Source organism: Heterocephalus glaber, unplaced genomic scaffold (assembly GCF_053883595.1).
Source record: "Heterocephalus glaber isolate CG9 unplaced genomic scaffold, H.glaber_assembly_v1.0 deba00001523, whole genome shotgun sequence".
Taxonomy (NCBI): domain Eukaryota; kingdom Metazoa; phylum Chordata; class Mammalia; order Rodentia; family Bathyergidae; genus Heterocephalus; species Heterocephalus glaber.
The window spans coordinates 21,981,851-22,002,395 of NW_028258327.1; the positions used below are offsets into that span (position 1 = coordinate 21,981,851).

Consider the following 20,545-nt stretch of genomic DNA (forward strand, 5'->3'; position numbering starts at 1 on the left):
CCCAAGTGAAGCTTTTTGACATTTTCTTCTAGTTTGGACTAGTGTAGACTCTTGATTGTAAGACACAGAACTTCATCTTGCTGAGAGGGGGGGACAGAACCCCACAAAATATTTCTTCATGTAATCATATTATGAAAAGGCCCTAGTGGAGTTAGCCTTAGCATGACTTACCCATCACTTCAGTAGCATTGGGTCTCTGGAGATTCTGGGAGACAGTCAGGGAACCAATTCTTCCTCATTTTTTGGAGTATATGTATGTGGGGGAAGGTGGTTAACATATGGCAAGGAGCTTATGATCAAGAGAAGCGAAACCAGTGAAAATTGCCCAGAGTTTTTCTTCAGTCATATTGTCAGGTTACAGTGTTTAAGAGAAGAAATAACTACTAAAGACGAAGGAGTGTATCTTCAGTTTTATTCTTTGGAATCTATAATTGCAAAATCATCCAAGGTTATTTCTCATGCACTGCACAATACATATACACATATTTAGAAAACTTACAGAAATGTTCTTTAAAAATTGTGCTCCAATATTTATCCTAGTTTACTGGCCAAGCATTAATATAACCCAATTGCACCTTTCTGTACTTTTTTGTACAGTTTTACTGACATTTGTTTATTTATAGAACTGAAGGCATTTTTCTGCAGACAGCTTTCCAAAAAGGTTATGAAATTTGAAAGTATATTTTGTATCAAGAGTACTTCATATTTGTAAACACTATGAAACATATTCTCTCTCCAAACTTCTAGCTGTGGTTTGCTTTTTTTTTAGACAGGGTCTCACTGCATGGTTCAGGCTTGCCTTGAACTCATTGTGTAGCCCAAGCAGACCTCAAACTTGTGGTTGTCCTCCTGCCTTGGCTTGTTGAGTATTGAGATTATAGGTATGCACCACCATGCCTGGCTTGCTTACTACATTTAAAGTGAAGTTTTCAATTTCTTATTGAATTACTGATGTAATGCTGAGTAGGTGCATCTGGTCCCACTGCCACTATACTATTGATTTTTGATCATAAATCATTTCATCAGTCAAGTATTTCCTGAACATTTAGGGACCCACTCCCCTGCAGGTGTTCTCATCTCTAGATTTGAGAGTGTCTTACTGTGATGTTTGGATTTTGAAACAGAGTAACTTCAAGTATCTTATATATACAACTTCTTAAAACCAATGCCTATCTTCCATTGGATTTTCCCTAATGTGTATGGTGGGACTACTGGTAGCATAAATACAGTGTTGGCATCTTGGTGGGGGACAGGTATAGAATTAGTTACAACTTATTTTAGAAGGTTTTCTTTTCATGATATCTTCACGTTAGGAAGAAGACCAAAGGAGTGCAGAGGAAGAGCTAATGGAATCTCATAAAATTAATAACCAATACTGTGTGTCAGGCACCATGCTGCAAAGATTTATTTAACTCCCTTAGCTCATTCTCTTCCATAATGTAAACCAGTCCTGGTGTCTCATCTTCCTTTTCTCCCCTGCCCCATAACTGCTTTCTGCAGACTGGCCTTTCCCATTATCTGCTTCACAGTTTGTTTGCTGACTCAAAGTCTTATGGTAATGGAAGAGAGAATGCTATCCTGTGCTTAGTCCATTAAACTTGCTGTTACAACAGGAGTCAAAAGAGGAAGGAAAAAGAAAAAAATAGAGACTAGAAGTAGAGATTTGTTATCCATGAGCTTGGGCCACTGGTAGTCATGAAAAGTGACTATTAATTACCATTCTGGAGAGCAACTTGATGTCGATGAAGGAGTGGTGGACTTGATGTTAAAAGACCAGGTCTTGATCTGGACTTTTAACTGTGAATAGAACTGAACAAGTCAACCCTTTCTGAGTTTCAGTTTGGTCATGTGTTGAATGATGAAAACAACACCTAAATTACTCACCAAAGAATGTTATGGCCATTAAATGAAGCAATGTGCTTGATCTGTGTAAACTTGTAAGTTGTTTCATGTATTAGAAATAGGATAGGTAAGAGTAAAATTATTTCTGTAGTTTAAAGTTGTTAATAAAATGTCAGGGAAATTTGGATATATAAACTAAACATGGTTGGCTATCTCCTCAGAGGACCATATTTATTATCTATCTATTCACTAAGTTGCTGACCTTGAGTGATGATGTCAGTCTCTTCCTTTCACAGTGCCCTAAGCTTCAGCGCTTAGGAGTCTGTGAGGATGGTCTCTGATATAATGCCAGGTGCTAAAAGGCAAATTGGAATCTCACTTGGAAAAAAATACAGTTTTACATTAATGGCAAGGAGAATTTTTGGTTATTGATATAAAACAAGGATCACTGCCCAAAATGAAAGAAATATTAAAGGAAAGCTTCCATGGCAGTAACTTCCTGCAGAAAACTTGATCCGACCTTCAACTGATGGGTAAATTACTTTCATTTTTGATATGTATTGAGAAACCACGTTGATATCTTGGTCACCTAGAAAAATGCACATATTTAATTTTAGTTACAGAAAAAGTAATTATCAGTTAAAAGTAAGAAAGGGGGAAATAAACAATGCATTTCTCTAAAGTTAATTTTAAGGGAAAGCATTTCTTTTTATTCCAGGGATAAAATGGTCATAGAAGACAAGAACACTGGTGATCATAAGTACAAAGGATTTTTTTTTTTGTCTTTTCATGTTCTAGATATGAAACATGCCTGTAGTTCATTTTTGGGTAATTGGAACAAAGAAATTTGTCTTAGGTCTTAAGATGTCTCAATAAAGGGTGTTAACATCATAGACTTTGATCTACTCTAGAACCAAGGCCATTAGGGAACTGGGTCAGGAGTAATTAGTTGAGATGTAAAACTGGCTTCTTTTGCTTGCCTGCTCAAAATTATTTCCACTTTATTAGTGGTAAGACAATGCAGGTTTCATTTACAAAAGAGAGGAGCGGTGATAAAGAACCACTTGCCTATAGCTACAACAAATCATGGAGACTCAACAGATTTTTATTTTATTTTATTTTTTTCCTTAAATTCTTTTATTGGTACATTTAGGTATACAATACGTTTACATTTATCATTGGGTGCTTATACCTGTACATGATGTATCTTGGTTCTTATTTTTTCCCCATTACCTGTGCGCCCTTCACCCCCTCCACCCTTCCCTATTTACATAGACTTCATTTCCATTCAGAATTTTATTTTATAAGTGTCACTCCAATACTTAAAGAACTCTCTGCAGTGATCTCACCCATGGATGTACCTTAGAATTATGAGAAGATATTTAGCCCCAACCTAGTTAAATTAAAATCACTTACACCAGGTCCACAGTGTGATGCTGCTGTTTTCCAGTGGTAAAAACAGCAGGGAGTTAGCAACATAGGACTCCCTGTGTTTTCTGGCCAAGACACTGGTATTTAATATCACATTACCCCCCCCCCATTCTAATTTGTAGACAGAGCTCAGAGCCTTAAATCCAGGGTTCCTCTGCCTTTTGCATGAGCCACTTCTCTCTAATACCCACCAGTGTGGCTCACATTCAGCTTTAAAGCCTGCTCTTCCATCTTCTCTCATGGAATGGACAGAAGTGGTCAGTGCCTTTCCTCCCAGCAAGGGCTGCCTCCTCTGACCTGGATCTGCCATTAACAGCTAAAATGGCAGCCCACTATAACAAGGCTGAAGAGGAACCTATTGAACTTCCAGAGATTCAGAGAAGTTGTGTATGTGTCCCTCTTGTGAGTGTGCTGCTTTCGGTTCTAAGAAGAGGAAGAGAAATGTGTACTATACCAGTGGACTTTATGCATTTGCCTGACATACATGAAGCTCTGGGTTCAATCCCCAGTACCCCCATTAAAGTTGGATTTTCTCTGGGGCTGGACAGATGGATGATACATATCCTGTGAAAGCGGCAGGGTACTATTTATTCCTCAATGCAGTGTTTCTGTTTTCCAACAAGCAAAGCAGTAGGGAATCAGCAACAGGGACTCCCTGTGGTTTTCTGATTTTGCTCTCCTGACACCCCAAGTAGTTTCTCTTAGCCCAGTTTTGTTCCTGAATACATTTGAGATAAGGAGAGGAAGAGATACATGTGCTTACCAGAGTCATGTTTTAATAATTCGTCTTTTATCATCTGGAATCCATCTCCACCACTGGCCAGGTAGCTCGGAAGAGTCACCTTATATATCCCATCCATTTTGAGAGGCTCGTAACTAGGCACTCGACACTTGGTACAAAGAACATCTAATTGGACCACTCTGTCCCCTGGTTTTCGGGAAAGATCATATACCACATGGATTCCTATAAAAGAAATGAGTCTATATTTTCACTGGATCCAAAGGAAGACTTGTTACCTACTAATGAGATTTTTGCCAAGATGTGGAATTCAGATACTAGGCTTGGGCCTAGTTTGAGTTTAAATGAAATTTCATCAAAGTAATGGAGGTAACAATGCCATTGCTCTTTCTTGGTTAGCTTTTTCCTTCAACATTCCAGGAGATGTGAGAACCACTGGAAGGAAAATGATCTGGACAACACAGGGTAAAGGTGATCTTACAAGGGAAAACTACATGCCCCACCCCCTCTTTCCCTTTTTAAAGGCTTCAGTTAATTGGTCCAGTAATTTGGTGCTGTTGCTTTAGAAAATGAGAAATAGAGATGAGAAGCATATTGGATTTGTAACAATTGTAACGAAAATATAATTTGGGATAGGGTGACTCAAAAAGCATGCAACTGCCCAGAACTTTGCTCAAATATCAAAATAATGCTGTTTCCTCAGCTCCCTCTTGAGGAAATGCTGGATGTTGGGGTTACCCCACAGGTGGCAGCCAGGGCCCCACGCTGTCACTGCTCATTCCCAACGTGTTCTGCAAAAGGAGGACTTGCCAAAGCCATTACACCCAAGTGTGAGTGCGGCCATGATCTAATGTCAAAAAATGAGACAAGAATATGGTTTTAGAGTAAAATAAGATTATCCAGTTAAGAATTAATTCAGTGGGTTGTGAAATTAATTATTTTTTAAAAATTTTGCTCATATGGCAAATACTTGCTTCTACTGAGTCTTCACTGCAACCCAAGAGATAACCAGGACAAATTTTCCCACCACACTCAGAAAGGTTGAGGACTTGCCCTCAGACACAGTGGGACGCAGAATTAGCTGTTGCAGGCTGTTTGTGCAGCAGACCACCTCTCCCAAAATCATCCTTATTAATATTGATTGGGCACTGTGTTTCTTTGAACCTTGCCATAGTTCCAAGGCAATCAATGAGTAGAACTTTTTTTTAAACAAAGAATACCAAGTGCTTAAAGATTTTAGTAGCACTCAAGGAAGCTGAGCTGCTTAGTGTTTAGAAGGCCAGCTCCTTTGGAGGGTCCATCTGATGCCAAATCAGATTTTGCAAATATTGTTCATTGCCAGGGGCTTGGGGCTTTGACTCCAACCTAATCCCATGGCTCTGGAGTCCACAACCATTGGAAGTTGGGTGAATGGGTGACTTACCGCTCACTTGCAGGAATTCTCCAGTGGACTGGCCATAGCGATGTACACTGTGCTCAAAAGCCTTCTTCAAGGTGGAACCTTTTAATTGGACCAGGTCAAATGTGCCTCCAAAGGGCAACACAGCAGCCAGGTTCTCCCAGGTAATGGTGCCTGAGGGTATCCAAAGATAAGGCAAGCAGGAAAACATCCTAAGAAAATGCTTAGTGTAAGACCAGTTCGATTCCCTCACAGTGAAGGGAGATGAAGGAGTCTAGGGAGCTGAAGGAGTAGTATCCTCTGTGTCTAGTGATTCCTGAATTTAGAGAATGGATGGAAAATGTGGGCCTGGGTTTTTATCACTTGGCAAAAGGGTGGAGCTCAATAATGGCTTTCATATACTCAGCCTCGAATGTCCTGGTTTAGGGCTGGATCCTAAGTAGGAAAAGCACTGCTCAGTTCCTTCAGACAGTGTCTCCCTGTCACTTGTCCCTTTTGTCTGACATGAAATGAACTTGGAGGCTTACTCATACTGATGGATTTAACCTTATTTTGCAGAGGGCTACAAGAGGGTCTTGGATATCTATGTAGTAGATTTGTTGTACCATATGATATAATCTTGGGTATCTATAAAAATACTAAAATAGTAATTTAATCCAGTGGTATCTTTTTCTAGCACAGAAGATTGGTGATTTTGTCTTTCTCTTTTCAGATGGATGCCAAGGTGGACACTGTCAATATTTTGCATAAATCAGGAACAGTTGTTAACTTTGCAAGTCAGAAATTTAGACCAAGCTGCTGCTTTTATGTGTGACTACATGAGAATGTATGTGTGTGTCCTTTGGGCTAGACATTGAACTTCATTAACAACTAACCCAAACCTAAAGGACTGACATTTTGGTACATGACTGGCAGAAGAGATGAGTAGAAGCTGCCTACGGACATGTTCAGGGTAAGAGTTCCAAAGAGAATGAGACTGAGGATGCTGGGCTAGGGAGCATACCATTGTTCCGCTCATCTATGGGTGATCGGATGCCACCGCCATTTAAAATGCACATGGACACAGGGTTCCAAAACATTTCATCTGGGTGTCTAAGGTTGTTGTTAATCTGCAACAGTAGCACAAATTTTCATGAGTTATTCTGGGTCTTCCTCACTGGGATCAATTCTAGGAATCTAGTTAGCTCTACTGAGAAAATAAAACTGCTCTTCCTTTGCTGCTTTGTTCCCAGAGATTTCTCAACCATAATCAGAACTAGTTCAATGCTCAATTAGTCAAAAAACAATTATTATTAATTTATCTTCCACTAGTCTGTTTTCCTTCTATTAGAAGCAAAATTATGATATTGTGACCAGTCCTGTTTCAGGCCCTTAGAGACGGGAGCTCCGTTCCCCTCTCCTGAAACCTCCATTCTCTCAGGCTAGTGGGCCTTAGCAACAGGCTCTCAGGATATGGTCCTCATGTTGAGCCTGGAAGCCGGCATGGAGTGGCCTGCAGTGCTGTCCCTCACAGGCTCCTCCAGGGCAGGCTGGGCCCTCAACATCAGACCTCATGTCAACTGGAGCCAGTCTCCTTGTCTGTGTTCCCCAGCCAGCTCCCAAGTTGGCACTTTTGGAGGCACAGAGACAGCCTCCTAAAATTGGGGAGAATCAGGTTCATTCTTGTTTTTCTTTTAATTACAATAATGTGTGTAATTATCAACAGAAAATGAATACATTCTCATTTTTTAACAAATAGCACAAAAAGTAAATGTTCTATATTTGCCCAGCTTCTTTAACAGAGAAGTATACACTGCTAATTGACTGAGGGGTTTCTTTCTAGAACTTTCTCTAAATATGTACATACTGACTTCTCTTTGGCTACTTCTTTCACTGCATGATGCAGAAGAGCCAGTGTGGGCCTCATCTTGGAAAGCATGGATGTCACTTACGTGGCAAATGTTCACTGAGTGTGACTGTATTCCAGGCACCACATGCCCAGCATGTAGGTGCAGACTGTGAACCCATAGGATGACTCAGCCTGATCCCCAGACAATAACCACAGCACTCTGCCCCAAATAAGTGCTCCTCATGGGTTATCTTGCTCTGGCCAGGGACTTCTTATAGTGATGGAATACCAACATTGTATGCTTGGGAAAGAGGCTCAGTCACACAAGGCCAAGATTCCCTGGAGACAAGTGGGTAAATTGGGGAAGGCCAGTCTGGCCAAGTTAGGTCTCAGGAGATAAGTTTTATCTATCGTCAGGGGGGCAGAGTTTGTCTGTGTCTTTGGATTGTCTTATAGAATGAAAGTAATATCCAAAATTCAGATATCCAAGAAGCATACCTTAAATGTTTAGTTCCTTTGTAGTAACAAAGTGATTGTCACCCAGTATAGTTCAGGCACCATGCCAAGCTATTCAGTAAAAAAATCAGCCAAGTTTTGGTCTTGGCACCAAATCTGTAAAAGTCTCCAATTCTGCCACTCTGTTCCTCATTCTCTGCTTTCTTTCCTCTCCCTAGGCAGACTCTGCTTCTGTGGGTGACTTACTGCAGCATCACAGATAAGGTTGCCCATGTTGCATTCTCTAAAGCGGCATGCCTGGGTGGAACCATCCAGATAGACAATTGTTTTCCCCAGTTCCTGAGTAGAATAATTAGCTAATTTTATCCTCCATTTGTTAATGTCTGCTTTTATTCTTGGATCTAGGAGAAAAAGGAAAGAAAGGAGAAAAGGAAGAAAAGAGGGATGAAGTCTGTAGTTAAAGCAGATCTCGCTGGGCTAAATTTAGAGAAGGAATCAAAAATTAACTAGCTTACCTGTCATGAGTACAGATTTCTTTATGACAATTGTGTATATTTTTGTTTCATCCATGAGATTTCATTAAGGATTTCTATTTGTTTCCTGGCAGTAAGACCTGGGCTGTCTGTTAATGCAAGGGCATGCTGAGCATCTTAACATCAACTCACCAGACCTGGGTGAGCACCTGTCAGCCTATCTGGGATGGCACTGGTGGTGGCATGGGATCTGAAAGGCTCAGGGTGGGTACGAAGGGCCTGCTGGGTGTGTGTTCCTGGGCCCCACCCTCACTGGCTATAGAGAGGTTGTGTTGATCATAGCCTTTCCTGGCTCTGTGTCACCTCAATGCCCAACCTTCTTGAGCTGCTAATGGCAAACAGGGAAGGTCTAGTGAGAGAAGCACAGGAGTATGTTCACACATATGATAAAAATAACAATGTAGTTTTACTCTGAGTCCCAGAAAAAAGTAAGCAAGGGATTTCTCTACCTAGTGAATAAAGGAACTGAGGAATCTGCCCATGACATACTGCCCCTGGAGAGGGGACTCATGATTTCAGCCCTGTTCTGCCCAGTCTAAACTCCCTTGTTTCATTAATCAGTTCTGTCCTGGATGTGGGCCGAGAGTAGCCCTGCCCTGTTGGGATCATGCTTTGAAAAGGCAGGAACAGCAGTGATGTACAGTCGAATGTTAAGAAAACCTGGAGAAGCAAATGGGGATTTTGGCAGTTGGGAGTTTTAAATTTCCTTATCCATGAGGACAGAAGCTAAATTCTTCATAAGTATTATAATTTTTTTCTCAAACATTAAAAAAAAGAGGACAAGAAAAAGAAAATCTAGCCACCTAATTTTTGAATGGTGGAAAATTCCCCTGAACATCACATACCTTCCGGAATGCTGCTGTTTAGAAGAATGGGATTCCCAGATGAAGTGATGACATTTCCTTTTTCATCAAACTCGACCTTCAGGTAGCCTAGGTATTTGCCAAAAGCATAGGCCTGGACCACAGGCACCTTCCGCCCATCGTCAGAGGTGACTATGAATGGATATTTCCCGGCAGGCACTTCTTTGGAAGGTGGGATGCCTGAAATAAAAAAGCCAAAACTGATCAAGTCAGCCCTTATACATAGCTGGCTGCAGGCCAGCGGGTCCCTGGCTGGGTGACAGCAAGTTTTAAATTGATTTGCCAGCTGCTGCTCTTCATAGCTGGTCTTTCAGAGCCCTGTTTGGGCATTTGCTTCTGTTTCTGAATGCCTTTCTGGCACATGAATCCTTCCACTCTCAACTCAGTAGGCTTTTACTAAGCTCTTCCTAAGTACAGGGCATTATGCCTGGTGCTGTGTGGCACACAAAGATGGAACACTGCTAAGATTATCCTATCTCCATCTTGTCTCTGGCTCCATTCCCCCCTAGCTGGGTGGAGTAGCAAAGCCACTTTGCTTTTCTCTACTTCATTTTCCTTGGCTGTAAAATGGACAAAATAATAATTCCTATTCTACAGGGCTACTGAGACAATTAAACACCTAAGCTTCCTAGCACAGTGCCTGGTAAGATAGTAGGTATATAATAAATGTATACTTCTTTCCCATATAAGGTGATGGTGACCTCTAGAAACCCTAGACACATACTCAAGAGCTTAGCATTGTTAATTGAAGATGAGCAAAAATGACAAAGAGCTGTCCTTGGGTTTTGTGCTAAATTCTCCATCCTATTAGGTGTCTTTTGGAAGAGCCACATTCACCACAGGGCTCACTAGCATGCCCACTATCTTTCCCAACCAGGTTCTGCTGGCTTTTGTCTCAAAGGGGGCCCCAGGGAGAGCCCCGGGAGCTGTTCATCACCTAGAGGCCTCCTACACATGCGCCTCATGAGGGCAGAAGTGTGGCTGTATTGGGAGCATGGAGCCTGGTGTCTCTTCACTTGGCATATTTAAGTTCTTTATCTGTATTTCACGCATACTGTGGTTCATGGTTTATCACCATAGAGACAATGACATAGTTTGGGCTGTTTGGTATCAGAGACTACAAAACATTGGACTGTATATCATTGCTGTTCCTGCCTTTTAAAGGCGATGGGGCAAAAGCCTGCAGGCTCTGTGAGGAATGAAAGAAGTTTAGATTAGTGAAGCATGTTGTGTTTGGCTGTTGTCCCTCCCCTTTCCCCAAGAAAACTGTCTAGCCTTGAGGCAGCACCTTGCCAAAACTGCTTTTCTTCTGCTTTTTTTCTCTTACACTGATATTCTAAATAAAAGTTTGAGAGTTCACGGCTTCTCCTGAGAGTCTCCCTAACTATAGGTGCTCTGAGTTGAGACAGCCCCTCTGGGCCTTCTTGGTGACTGACCTAAGTTTCACCTCTGAGTAATCATTTATTCTTTACGCTGCCATGGTCACACACTGCGACGTCTTGTCACCTCCCTCACCACATCCATGATTACTTCTTCCTATTGGTTGTTTACAGAGGGTTCGGAGAACTTCAACAAACATTAGTTATGTACATGAACCAGTTAGGAGAGGTAGCCATGAATCTGGCCTGAGCTTTCTCTCATTTAGTTCTCCAAGCTTCCCATGGAGCAGGCCTTATTATTAACCATACTTTACAGAGTAGAGAAGACTGACAGTATCAGGCAAAGTGCTCAAGGTCCCAGAGCTCGTATGTCATGGGAAGCAAGTGAAAACCAGAACTGTAACACACTGGATCTTGTGTTCTCTCCACCAACCAATATGGCCTACTGTGTTAGTCCCATAAAGTGTGTAAGCTGCTCCCCAAAGGCCACTTAAAAAGTCAAATGCACACCCAGAGTATGGACCTTTCTGTCCCAAGCTCTTTCTGGGCTTCTCTCTTCACCTAAGACGAGCTAGGGTGGCATGCTGTGAAGAGGCCAGTCCTGCCCACCTCGTGCACCAAGTCCACCTGCCTTATGGCACAAACACCACAGAATACAAGTACTGCAAATACCAGCACCGCACAAGCAGCCCACAAGTGTTGCTAATGTTAACGTCCTGCTTTCAAGCTTCCTCTAAAATAAAGGAAGTCTCAGAACTGTACTTTTACAAAAGCACCAGTTTGAGATCCAGTGAAAACCTTGTTCTATTTCCCTTTGCAATACTGTGTATGGCCTCAAGGGCTACTGGCAGAGGTTGGCTGACGGTAGCAGATGACCTGATGCATGGTAGAGTAGCAGGTAAGATGGACACACTGATCTTCCTTGTTCTGTTCTGGGCCGATTCTCCTTTGGGCAAGGCTGGAAACTGTTTTTCACTTCTAGGGCCCCAGTGGTTACAGTAGGGCCCCTCAGCGTCCTCTCAGCATGTTCATCTGACCGCAGATATTTGGGAAAGTGCAGTTCCTCAAATTTCCACAAGGTGGCGGACAACACCCCATCCAGGAAAGAGAAAAACAAGGAGTTGTTGCAGAAACCAGGAGTCTGGGAGTTTCCTAGAAATCCAAGAGAATGGCAAGTCTGGCTTTTAAAAGCCTTTTCCCCGCTTCTATAGACATGTCTACATTTGAAGAGAATGTAAAAGCTGGAAGATAACAATCCAGTTAAATAGCTTACAGCCTAGCATGCGTTCTGCAAACGGGAGTTAGCAAATCCAGCTCCCATCTGACTGGGAATATTTTCTAGTTCAGAAAGTCCATGGCGTTCCTTTTATTAAAACAAAAAATATGTCACTGGCATCTTAAAATGATTAAATCAGGAACAAGGAGGATGCTTCCTATGTGGCTGAGGCAATAGCTGGACTCAGGTGGCTAATCCCAGCTGCCTCTTCCCAGCCAAGTCTTCTCTACACCCCCTTTCCATTTGACAATCCAAGAAGAACACTGGTGGGCTAAGTAATCCAGGGATTCACACTTTCCATACCATTCCATGCTGTTCAACCAGAGTGTTATGCTCAAAATATTCTTTCTACACAGAGCCATACCTTTGTCTTTAGGTGCCTGACTCATCACCTGGGCAGGACAGAAACTGTCCAGACTCTGTTCCAGTCATCTAGCCAACAATGTCTCCAGGAACCAAACCTGGGGGGCGGGGGGGAGGCTGCAGCTGTGGACTGACATCCGGAGTTGGCAAGTCAAGTGCTCTACAACACAGTGCTGGTCTCTGGAGAAATATCACAAGCCCTGCCCTTGGAGCCCAGGAATGTGGTGATCCCAACTGTGGCTCCAGACAACTGTCCTCCCAGCATCATGGGGTGACAGACAGAAGTACCAGGGAGAAGGCTTCAACTACAGTGGTTTTCAACTGGATGAATTATAGAATGTTTTGAGATAGCCATACCATGATTTTAACCCATATGGGAACCAGTTTGAGAACTTCAGAACCAGGGTCTTTATAAGAGCACTAGATAAAAATAACTGGAGGTGGGCAGAGTGGTGCAAGCTTGAATCTCAGCACTTGAGATGCTTCTGATAGGTCATTCCTTAGAAGAGCTCATTACTTGAGAAGCAAGGTGAACAAGAGATTCAGGCCAGCCTGGGCTACACAGTGACAGCCTGTCTCAAAAACAACAAAAAGAAATTTAATAATTACTTTCTTGTGGCTGAGATACAATAACTTACACCCACAAGTTAAAGGAGGACGTTTAATCTGGTTTATAGCTTTGAGGAATTCAGTCCATGGTCTACTGGCTCCAAGGAAAAACATCATGCAGAAGGGTGTGGTATATGGGAAACAGAGCAGGAGGAAGAGACCACATACAGTATAACATCCAATACTGCACTTCCTTGACACACCCAGGAGCATGCTTTACTAGTCTTCTAGGCATATCTTAATCAAATGAGGTTGACATATCAGGATTAACTGCCATTCTCTATTTCAAAATCATTGCTCTTAAGGGATCTGAGTCTCTTTAAAATTCCTTGGAGGAGCTCATTACCACCAGACACCACTTCTGTTTCTTTCTGTCTCCTCACACAAGCCACAGTCACAGACACCTCTAACTTGTGCCTGGGTTACTGCAGTGGCCTCCTAACTGGCCTCTCCCACTTTCTAATCCAATCTCCACACAGCAGCCTGAGTGATCTTTCTGAAGCATAAATATGATCATATACATCCTGGGCTATTTATGGGGCTTAGGAAAAACACAATATGGAACACCATATCACAACCTGTAAGACCTATGTGATATGGCCCTTTCTTATTTCACCAGCTTCATCTAGAGCAGAGGTCTACAACCCCATGCTTCTGGTCTATGGCCTGTTAGGAACCTGGCTGCACAGCAGGAGGTGAGCAGTGGGTGAGGGAGTGAAGTCTCATCTGTGTTTATAACCACTCTCCATCGCTCATATTACTGCCTGAGCTCTGTCTCCTGTCAGATCAGCAGTGTCATTAGATTCACAGGAACTGAAACCCTACTGTGAAGTGGGAATGCAAGGGATCTAGGTTGTATCTTCCTTTGAGTCATCCTAAGATTATTCCCGCACCATCATCCCCTTCATAGAAAAATTGTCTTCTGGAAAAAACCAGTCCTTGGAGCCAAAAGAGTTGAGGACCACTGATCCAGAACATCTAACTTGTCTTCTAACAGTCTTGATCTCTTCCTATTCCTATACCACACCCACTGCCCAGGAACCTTCTCACATGCAATAAGAACTTGTGGAGCCACACTTCTACGTGTGAATTGTTACATATTTTTACCCTCAATTCATTCATTATCAACAAGGTGGGAAAAATAGTAACTATCTTACAGTGTTTGGGGAAAGATTAAAGAAGTTAATGCAGGAAGTAAAACCTGACTCAAGTAGATCCTCAATAAAGATGAGCAATGATTATTTACCTAATTAACTCCTGGATGTCTTTGTAATCTTGACCCTAACATCAGTCTCTCAGGGAAACATTCACCAATAATCCCTGAGATTTGGTGAGTTCCTCTGAGTGTATGCTCCTACAGCATCTTGTGCTTTGGCCTTCACAGTATGCTTTGTAATTATAGAAACTATGATTTATTTGTTTGCATAATTATGCAATTAAAAACATCTGATCAAGGTCAGTATGTTTTTCAAGATCACAAGTTCCATGAGGTTAGGGGTAGCTGTGTCTTTCGGGTCTGTGTAACACAGAGTTATTTGTTGAGCGGCTGCTATGGTTTCAGTGTGTTTCCCAAAGTTCATGTGTTGGAAACCCAATCCTCACTGTGGCAGTATTGAGAGCTGGGACCTTTATGAGTGGCCTAATGCACTTATTGCAGGAGTAGTTTCATTATAGTATAAGTAAGTCTGGCCTTTCCTGCTCCCTCCTGCATGTTCTCTTGCATGTAATTCTTTCTATCATGTTGATAGAGCAAGAAGGTCTCTCCAGATGCAGCCCTTCGATCTTGAACTTTCCAGCCTCCAGAACCATGAATCAAATAAACTTCTACTGATTTTAAGTTACTGGTGTGTGACACTGTGTTATATGACAAAATAGACCAGAACAATGACTAACCTTAACTAATTTAGCAAATACTTTTTCATAGAACACACAAATATTTATGCTTCCCCTGTGGTGGAAACCATGTGTAGGGCCAGCGGTGCCTCAGTACTGACCTTTCTCCCTAAAAATTCCCTCAATTCAGTTTTTTCAACTAATGGAGCCTGGAGTAGCTAAGGAATAGATAAAAACTTGAGCTGAGAATGGGGCAATGAGAACTGGTTTAGGTGCTAGTTTCAATCTGGTCTCTTCTGGCCTTGGAAGAGACATATAGCACCTGGGGCCTGACTTTGTTTCAATTTATAAAGCAAAATATTTGATTAGTGGTTTAAACCAACAATGGTTTACTTTTCTTTTGGTAGTACTGAGGATTGAACCCAGGGCCTATGCACTGAGCTATATCCCTGGCCTATTTTTTTTTTTTTTAGACAGGGTCTTGCCATGTAGTTCAGGCTAGCCTTGAACTCACTATGTAGTCCAGACTGGCTTTGAACTCGTAGCGATCCTCCGGCCTCAGCCTCCTGAGTGCTGGGATCACAGGTGTGTGCCACCATGCCCACCCCTGCCTTTTTTTTTTTTTTTTTTAATTTTGAGAAAGGGTCTTGCTAAATCACTAAGTTGCCCATGCTGGGATTGAACTTTTGATCCTGCTGCCTCAGCCACCCAGAGTGCTAGGATTACACCATGCCCAGCTTAACTTTTTAAATTTCTTAAGCTATGAGAGTCTTTTGCACACATAATCAATGATCCTTGTGTCTCAAGGCAAGCCATCAAGCATGAAAGCTGAGCCACACAGATGGAGGCCACGGCTGGGGGCTGTACAGGAACTGTTCTGGGCATAGAGTGGAAACCAGTGGTCTCGAGGGCCTCTAAGCCCAGACTCTAGTTTCTTATCACCCTGCTGCCCCTTGTCCAACAACCAGAGGACTGAGTCACTGTTACTGCAGCCATCTCTGTATGAACCTCGAGCATATGCTGTGTGGCCTCCTTCAGGGAACTCAGGACCATGCCTTAGTGCCATGCCTGTGTCACTTGGTTTTACACATGCTGTGATTTACTACTCAAATTCTTGCTCTTGGCCTTCAACTAGGATGTCACAAACAGATGATGCACCTTTCAGCACCCAGAGTGGGCACAAACCCCTCATGAAATCCATTCTAGGATGCCTGTCTGGAGTGAAGCAGGGAGCCCTGCCAGTACAAAAGTCCAGCACACATGTAGTCTAGTGCTTAGAGCTCCAGTGAGGGCTCAGAGCTGTGAGTTTCCACTGCCTCACGGGGCCAGGCCTATGGTGCTTTCTTCATCTTTATGAGGCTAGGAGATGCTGCCTGGTGCAGAGAGGGAAGAACAGTAAGGACCCCGCTTGCTTTCTGCCACCCTCTGTTCTTCACACTGACTCTGCCTATCCCATGGTTCAGTATAATGCCAGACACCAGATTCCTATTCACTTTTCACATTATAAAGTAGGTTTCTTTATAACAAGTAAAAAAAAATATTTTTTTCTTTATTTTTTGAGACAGGATCTTGCTATGTAGTTCGGGCTAGCCTTGAACTCACAGTGATCCTCCTGCCTCAGCCTCCTGAGTGCTGGGATTAAAGATGTGTGCCACCATATCTGGTTTAACTAAATCGTAGCAACACGAATATCCTCTGGTTCTATCACCATAGCCTGTTAAAATGCAGAGTCAAGGGAAAAGAGTGGAATGACAGGATTTTCACTTTGATATGCTTATGTAGTTCAATTTACTAATAATGCTCTTTTCAGAAATAGTTAATTTTATTTCTTGAGATTAAAAAGGTGATTATAATCATAAATTGACATCCTTCAGAAAATAAGCATTTAGCTGGAGAAGGCCAGAGAGGCCATCTGCAGTGTCAATGTTGTGTTAGTCACTGATCCCCAGCATCACTCTGGCCAGTTGCACTCAAGCATGCGCCAACTATTCCCTGGAGACCCTGGAGGCCTGGGGAGAGGAGGGGGGAGCCTGGGCTCCCAGGCATGGCTGAGCACTAGAAATTCTCTCACCGGTGGCATTACCAATCCCAGCTCTCAATGTTTCCAGGCTTGGAGGAAGTGATAAACTGAGGGGAAGAGAACTGACTGCCATATGGCCAGGCTGTATGGGTTAAACCACCATATCTTTGCTTTCTCACTTTCCAGGCATAAGAAGTTACATTTGACCATTTGTGAAATTAGCTCAGATTCTCAAATTTGAGAGAAATTATTTTTTATTTAACAAAAAATTTACAACATAGTAGTTTAAGTTTAGGATTAATGGAAGTTTATAGGGTTTAGTTTTTTTTTTTAAAAGCTTTATTAAAAAAATAAAACTAGCATTACAGAGTATTTGGCAAAAGGAAAAGAAAACACCCATAGACCCACCACCTTAAAATTTTGCATCTTTAAAAAATATATATGTCAGATGTGGTGACGCCTGCCTGTAATTCTAGCACTCTGGGAGGGGGAGGCAGGAGGATTGCAAGTTTGAGCCCACTCTGGGCAGTGTAGCAGTTTAGCGAGACCCAGTCTTCCATTGGTGGCAAAATACATTTTAGAGAGAAACTGTTTTATTTAGTAGAATGCCTGTATTAGTGTTCTCTAGAAAAGCAGATTCATAGATAGATAGACACTACATAGACGTTATTAGATGACTGAATAACTGACATATCTGTCTTGGATCCATTCTGTTTATCACCTCACTTAATCCCTACAACAATTCTCCGAGGAAAAAGAATATGTGTTATATACATGTACCAACTCCATACAAGGAAAGTAAAATTATGTACTGAAAATATGTAGTAATAAAAACCCCCAATTCTCTAAGGTAGTTATATCACTGTCAATCATTTAAAAAAAAAAAGAAAAAAACAAGAAAGAAAGCAAAGAAGAAAGAAAGAAAAGAAAGGAAGGAAGAGTGAGCAAGCCAAAGCTCAGAGTGATTAGATAACCTGTGTGCCAGTAGTGGCCAAGCCAGGGAGGAAACAGGATCTGCCAGAGTCTGAAGCCCTTTCCAGCAATTCCAAGCCACTTTCTAGTGAGAGTCTGAGAGAAATGAGATCCTTTGGGGAAGACCATCAAGCAGAAAAACTAAGAAAGCAAAAACTTCCATCCTGGGAAGTCGTTAGTACCTTCTGGTGTGTGTGGCCTTAAGATTTTACAGTAGCTGGTCATTAGCTTTCTTAAATTCAGCTCTGCAAGTGACCCTGCCATTTGTTTCATAGTCTTTCTTTGCTTATTTTGGTACTGGATCAGTTGCTTTCCCTTCACTGGGACACAATACCTACTCACCAACTTAGAGGAGAAGTTTAATTTGCTCACTGGCAAATGATAATCATAATCTGGTGACCCCAAGGCAGAGACAGCATGGCCCAAGAGTGTGGCAGAGCAAAGCTGCTGGTTCCTGGCAGCTGGGAAGCGCAGCTTGGAAAGAGAGGCAGAGAAGAACTAGTAAGAGACCATGACCCAAGGGTGTGTGCTTTACTAATTCGCTAGGCATTTCTTAATCCAATAAAGCTGACACTGTCAGGATTGATGGCCACAGTCTCATTTCACCTTGGAAAGCAGCTTCATGACGCAGATAAAACTAAGCAGTGTTACAACACTATAAAAATCACTAATCAGAAGTCTCTGGCTCTGTTCTTTTTGAGACAGGGTCTCGCTATGTTGTCCCAGGATGCTTTTGAATTTGTGATTCCTCTGCCTTTGCCCCCTTAATACTGGTATTAAAGGCATCTGCCATCGTACTCGGCTTCTGGCTCTGCTCTGTAAAGGAAATGGGGGCTGAGGCTGTGCCACACTGTAAGTTTACTGGAAGGATCCAAGTTGGTGACTGAAGGAGTCTGACCGCCACCATCATAGGCGGAAAGAGACCATGTTAAGCCTGTCCATCCCACTATGCTTTTATACCCAATCATGGTTAATAAGGTCAGGAACTGCGGCCCGGTAACTCCAGCCATTGTTCAGCCCTGCTCCCAAAGGCAGCCACCACTCTCGGTGCTTTCTCAAACCTTGTCCCTGGCTGGGAGCTGCAACTGCTTTTCACTGACTCCCTCCCACCCCACAGCCATTTTGACTTTCTCCTTTCACAGTCCTCCTGTAGGATTACGACCCTATAAAAGACCTTATAGCCTATATAAGAGTTGCCGGTCTGGTCGAAGTGCCAGAGTGGTCACACTCAGGTTTGTTCTCAAATAAATCTGTCCTGTTGAGCTCATACCTTTGGTTTTTTCCTCCTTTTTTCCTAACAGTGACTACTGGAACAAGCAAGTCCCTGTGCTTACTATGTTCAAAAAGACCAAGGGAGGCCCAGGGATTTAGCTCAGTGGTTCTGCCACCAGCCCCAAAAGCATAAGGACCTGAGTTCGATCCCCGTACCAAAAAAAAAAAAAAGAAAGAAAGAAAAAAGAAAGAGAAACAGAGAAAGAGAGAGAGAAAGAAAGAAAGAAAGAGAGAAAGAAAGAAGGAAAGAAAGAAAAGAAAGACCAAGGGAGCCAGATGTGATAGTATCCCATGGGAATACTTGGGAAGCTGAGGCAGGAGGATCTCAAATTTGAGGCCAGTCTGGGCAATTTAGAAGACAATCTCAAAGAACTTTTGTTTGTTTATTTGTTTTTTTGAGACAGGGTCTCACTACGTAGTCCAGGCTGGCCTTGAACTCAAGTGATCCTCTTGCATTGGCCTCCAGAGTGCTGGGGTTATAGGTGTGTGCCATCACGCCCAGCTTCAAAATAAAATTTAAAAAAAAGGGAAGGATACCATCTTTGAAGCTACTGGCCTACTAGCTATATACCACCACCTTTGGATGATTTTCCAGTTTACTCAATAAACCACAGATGTCAACAGTCCCAAAGGAAAAGTGTTTTGTTGGAGACTGTTTCCTAGTTCCATGAATATTGTCATTACTAAGATTGTTTTCTTCTTCTAAATTGCAAGATTATCTGAACTGCAGTGTGCAAAGGAGTAAAGAGATGAGCAAGGACTGCAAAGAGCCTCCTAAAGTCATTTGTCCTCGCTTCTCCCTGCTCTAATTCAGTCCCAATGCTTCCACTGCAGCCTACTGTCCACCCACAATTATGCTGTGAACTCTACTTTTCTTTTCCTTCCTTTTTTTTTTTTGAGACAAGCTCTTGCTGTGTAGTCCAGGCTGGCCTTGAACTCACAGTGATCTTCCTGCCTCAGCCTTGTAAGTGCTAAGACTACAGGTATGTGCCACCATGACTGGTTCCATTTTTTTTTGTACCACGAATCAAACTCAGAGCCTCAAGCTTGCCAGGCAGGCACTGCACTGCTGAGCTATATCCCTGACCCTCCATTTGTTTTTAAGAGAAAAAATTTGTAGTCATTAAGGTCATTTCTGTTCTTTAAATAAAAAGTTTTGAATTCCATACACAACAAACTTAGGCCTAAATCCAGAAGCAAAGAAAATTAGGTAATTAAAACCTGATCAAGCTGAGTATAGTGGCACATGCCTGTAATCCCAGCACTCAGGAGGGTGAGGCAGGAGGATCACCATGAGTTCCAGGCCAGCCTAGGCTGCATAGTGAGTTCAGGGCCAGCCTGAACTATAAAGTGAGACCCTGTCTCAAAACACCAAACCAAACCAAACAAAAAGCCCCAAATACTAGATCAACCAAAAAAAGAAATCTTATTTTTTGTTTTGTTTTGTTTTTGACACAGGATCTCACTACAGTACGCAGTCTAGGCCAGCCTTGAACTTGTTACATAGCCCAGGCTGGTCTTGAACTCATGATTTTCCTGCCTCAGCCTCCCAAGTGCTAGTATTACAGGTGTGCACCACCATGCCCAACTAGGAAATTTTATTTTATTTATTTATTTATTTATTTATTTATTTATTTATTTATTGGTACTGAGGATTGAATTTGGTACCTTGCACTTACAAAGCAGGTGGCAGAGCCACTGAGCTAAATCCCTGGCAGGAAATTTTATTT

The 20,545-nt window shown here is 42.3% G+C and overlaps 1 protein-coding gene across 1 annotated transcript in view; it reads right to left on the reverse strand.

The window, feature by feature from the left end:
- Nucleotides 1–395: 395 nt before the first annotated feature.
- The window catches only part of Nt5e (5'-nucleotidase ecto), a 68,515-nt gene continuing 48,365 nt past the window's right edge, over nt 396–20,545 (reverse strand). Inside the window, exons 4-9 of the mRNA XM_004860246.4 lie at nt 9,074–9,271; nt 7,942–8,096; nt 6,415–6,520; nt 5,436–5,585; nt 4,037–4,237; nt 396–2,431 (exon numbers count right to left, since the gene is read on the reverse strand). Coding sequence (XP_004860303.1) covers nt 2,268–2,431; nt 4,037–4,237; nt 5,436–5,585; nt 6,415–6,520; nt 7,942–8,096; nt 9,074–9,271 — 974 coding nt within the window. The 3' untranslated portion in view covers nt 396–2,267. The remainder of the gene's footprint in view (nt 2,432–4,036; nt 4,238–5,435; nt 5,586–6,414; nt 6,521–7,941; nt 8,097–9,073; nt 9,272–20,545) is intronic.